At 55.9% G+C, this 2,846-nt stretch overlaps 1 protein-coding gene across 1 annotated transcript in view; it reads right to left on the reverse strand.

The window, feature by feature from the left end:
* Window positions 1-2,846, reverse strand: part of MYOCD (myocardin) — a 34,151-nt gene that overhangs the window by 6,309 nt on the left and 24,996 nt on the right. The window contains exons 7-9 of the mRNA XM_033518805.1: window positions 2,312-2,437; window positions 1,552-1,805; window positions 1,059-1,212 (exon numbers count right to left, since the gene is read on the reverse strand). Coding sequence (XP_033374696.1) covers window positions 1,059-1,212; window positions 1,552-1,805; window positions 2,312-2,437 — 534 coding nt within the window. The remainder of the gene's footprint in view (window positions 1-1,058; window positions 1,213-1,551; window positions 1,806-2,311; window positions 2,438-2,846) is intronic.

Genomic DNA, 2,846 nt, shown 5'->3' on the forward strand with positions numbered 1-2,846 from the left:
TCCTGACCACTGCACATCCTGCAGGATCCTGACCACTGCACATCCTGCAAAATCCTGACCACTGCACATCATGCAGAGTCCTGACCACTGCACATCCTGCAGGATCCTGACCACTGCACATCATGCAGAGTCCTGCCCACTGCACATCCTGCAGAGTTTTGACCACTGCACGTCCTGCAGGATCCTGACCACTGCACATCCTGCAGAATCACAACCTTTCCTAACAGGAAAACCTTCCTCCTCCCAAGAACTGTGAGTCCTCTCCATGAACCAGCAGTGGTCCTTGGGTCTGGGAAGCAAATCAGGATTCCATTCCTAGCAGATTTCTCCATGTGCAGAGGACTGTAACACAGACCAGGAGCCAGCTGACAGCTCAGAGACTGTGACACCTTGGAGCCACATGCTCTATGCTCAGGCACAGGAGCTAGGGCAAACTCATGCTGCTTCTACCTCTGCTCCTAGAAGGATTTGGCCTTCCCCATGACTGAGGGTCTATTAGCAATGTATAAAAGAATAGCTGATATGAGGGATTCTCCCCTATGCCCTTTCTTGCCTGCATGAGAGCTGCTCAAAACAGTGCACATAGCAGGAGGCACCTGCTCATGCAGAGAGCTGAGCTGGCCTTAGCTGAGTCACTAAGGGGGCACCATGCTCCCCTAATGGCCTCTGGCTGGTCTGTCAGAGCATCCACGATGTCCACCATAAAACCACACAGGGATGGAGCCAGGAGCTGCAGGAGCAGCAGCTCAGATCATCCTTTAGCCTGACCTGCAGCCTCCCCAGGCTACACCTTTGGTTTGCTGGTACACAGGCTGGAGCAGTGCACCCCTCACCACCTCCAGAGCAGCAAGCCCTCATGTTCAGAACCTCCCCAGTGACCAAGCCCTGCCCCAGGGTGATGTGCTGTACTCCTGGGTGGCTCAGAGCATGGGGGTGCAGGTGTGCTGATCTCTAACACGTCCCCTCCAGCCCCTGGCACTCCCCTGACACACTCAGAGGCAGCACAGCACACTCAGGCTGTGACATTCTGCTCCTGAAGTGGCAAAGTTTGTACTCACTTTGAGATCATCCAGGTTGGATGGCAGAGGGCCTGGCTTGACAGATGAGACACAAGTCTGGCCTGAAAACGTGGTTTTCACTGGAGAAAGAGGGGTGTTGTTGCCAGAAGTTGATGAAGAATTTGAACTTTTGACCATTTGCTCATTTGATTGCCTGAAATAACAAAGGAGATTTGGGGTAATTTGTCTGCTCCCCAGGGTCTTTGTGCCCAGCATCCCATCCCTCTGCTCCCTTGGGTCTGCTGTCTCCTATATGAGACTTCAGGATGGCCAAGGAAAACCAGTTTGGGCTGTAGGAGATTGCTGGTGTCCCACCAGCAGGTCACAGGTACCCCAGCCACTATGCAAAGCCAGAATGGCTTGGAGGGGGTCTGTGCTGTTCCCAAACTTTTCTGTTCCAGGAGCGTGCCTCTATCCCCTTGCTCTGGCACAAATGGATACAGAGGGGAAAGTCTGGAGAGAGACAGGGCTAAGTCCTGCTGCTGGCACTCACTTCAGCTGTCCTTGGTGCATCCCAGGGTAGTTGAAGTGCTGCTGCTGTTGCTGCTGCTGCTGGCTGAGGATCTGGAGCTGCAGGAAGAGCTGCTGCTGCTGGAGCAGTCTGGCATATGCAGAATCCATGGGTGGAGGGGACTTCTCTGCTTTCTGGTCTGGAGGGATGTACTGGTGGTACTTGAGCTTCTTCACTTTGGGCTTGGTGTCTTTGGGCTTTTTGTGACGGTTCTTGCTATCACTGGATGATTTGGACTGTTGGGCCAAGAAGGAAAGGAATTAGGTGTGAGAAGAGCTCCTGTCATCCCTATGGGACCTCAAAGGCCTGGGACAGAACAAAGGCAGCTCCTGCTGCCACCTGAAACGCCAGCTCCAAGACCTGCTGAGCCTGGGTGTGGGGCACTCCCTTGGCACTGTGTCCCATCTCAGCTGTGCTGCAGAGCACAGAGATGGACAGTGACCCTCCCTGCCTGGAAGGAACTCCAGTGTTGCCTTGTATCTCCTCCTACTCCCAGCCCCAGGGGAGTTTTCAGTGCAGGACCCCAGCAATTGCCTCTAGCAAGATGTATTGCTGTATCTTGTACCATTACACAAAGAATTAAATCAGTTTTTGACACAAGGCTGTCTGCCTGAATTATTCAAAGCCTTTAAGGCCAGACACCTGGAGCTCCCACACATTTGGGGCGCAGCACATGGGCACTTCAGGCTTGGGAGCCCTGGGCTGGTTCCTCCCCTGGGCAGCCCAGAGGCAGCAGTGTTACCTTCACTGCAGAGGGCACCGGGAGTGTCGGGCTCTCCTGCCCCGCCGGCTGCTTGGGGCTGTCGCACTGGCTGCCCTGGCCCGGGGCAGTGTCCGGAGCGTGGCCATCGGCACTGGGGGGACGATCCTGCAAGGGAGAGGTGAGAGGGGCTGTGGAACCAGACCCAGGGGCTGTCCAGCCTGCACAGGGGCTCCTGCTACCCCGTTTCCTCACCCCATGTTGGTGCCTCAGCGCATCCCAGTTGCCTCATGTCTATCCCAGACACATTCTCAGGCTATCCCAGTCCTTCCCTAGTCCCCTGCCTTCACAGTCCTCCTTGGTTTTCCAGCCCTCCTAATTTCGCCTGAGCCGCTCATCCTTGCTCACTGCTGGCCCCCCAGTGTCCCCCAGCCCAATCTTCCCAGCTGACCTGTGGATGGTCACAATCCCTTCGGTTCTCCCCCTTCCCAGTCTGCCCCAGTTCCTCCCTTTCCCCTGTCCATCCCAGCCCTTCCAGTCTGCCTCAGCCCACTCCAGTTCCCCCATTCCCCCCGGC

This window comes from Parus major, chromosome 18 (assembly GCF_001522545.3).
Source record: "Parus major isolate Abel chromosome 18, Parus_major1.1, whole genome shotgun sequence".
In the NCBI taxonomy this organism is placed as follows: domain Eukaryota; kingdom Metazoa; phylum Chordata; class Aves; order Passeriformes; family Paridae; genus Parus; species Parus major.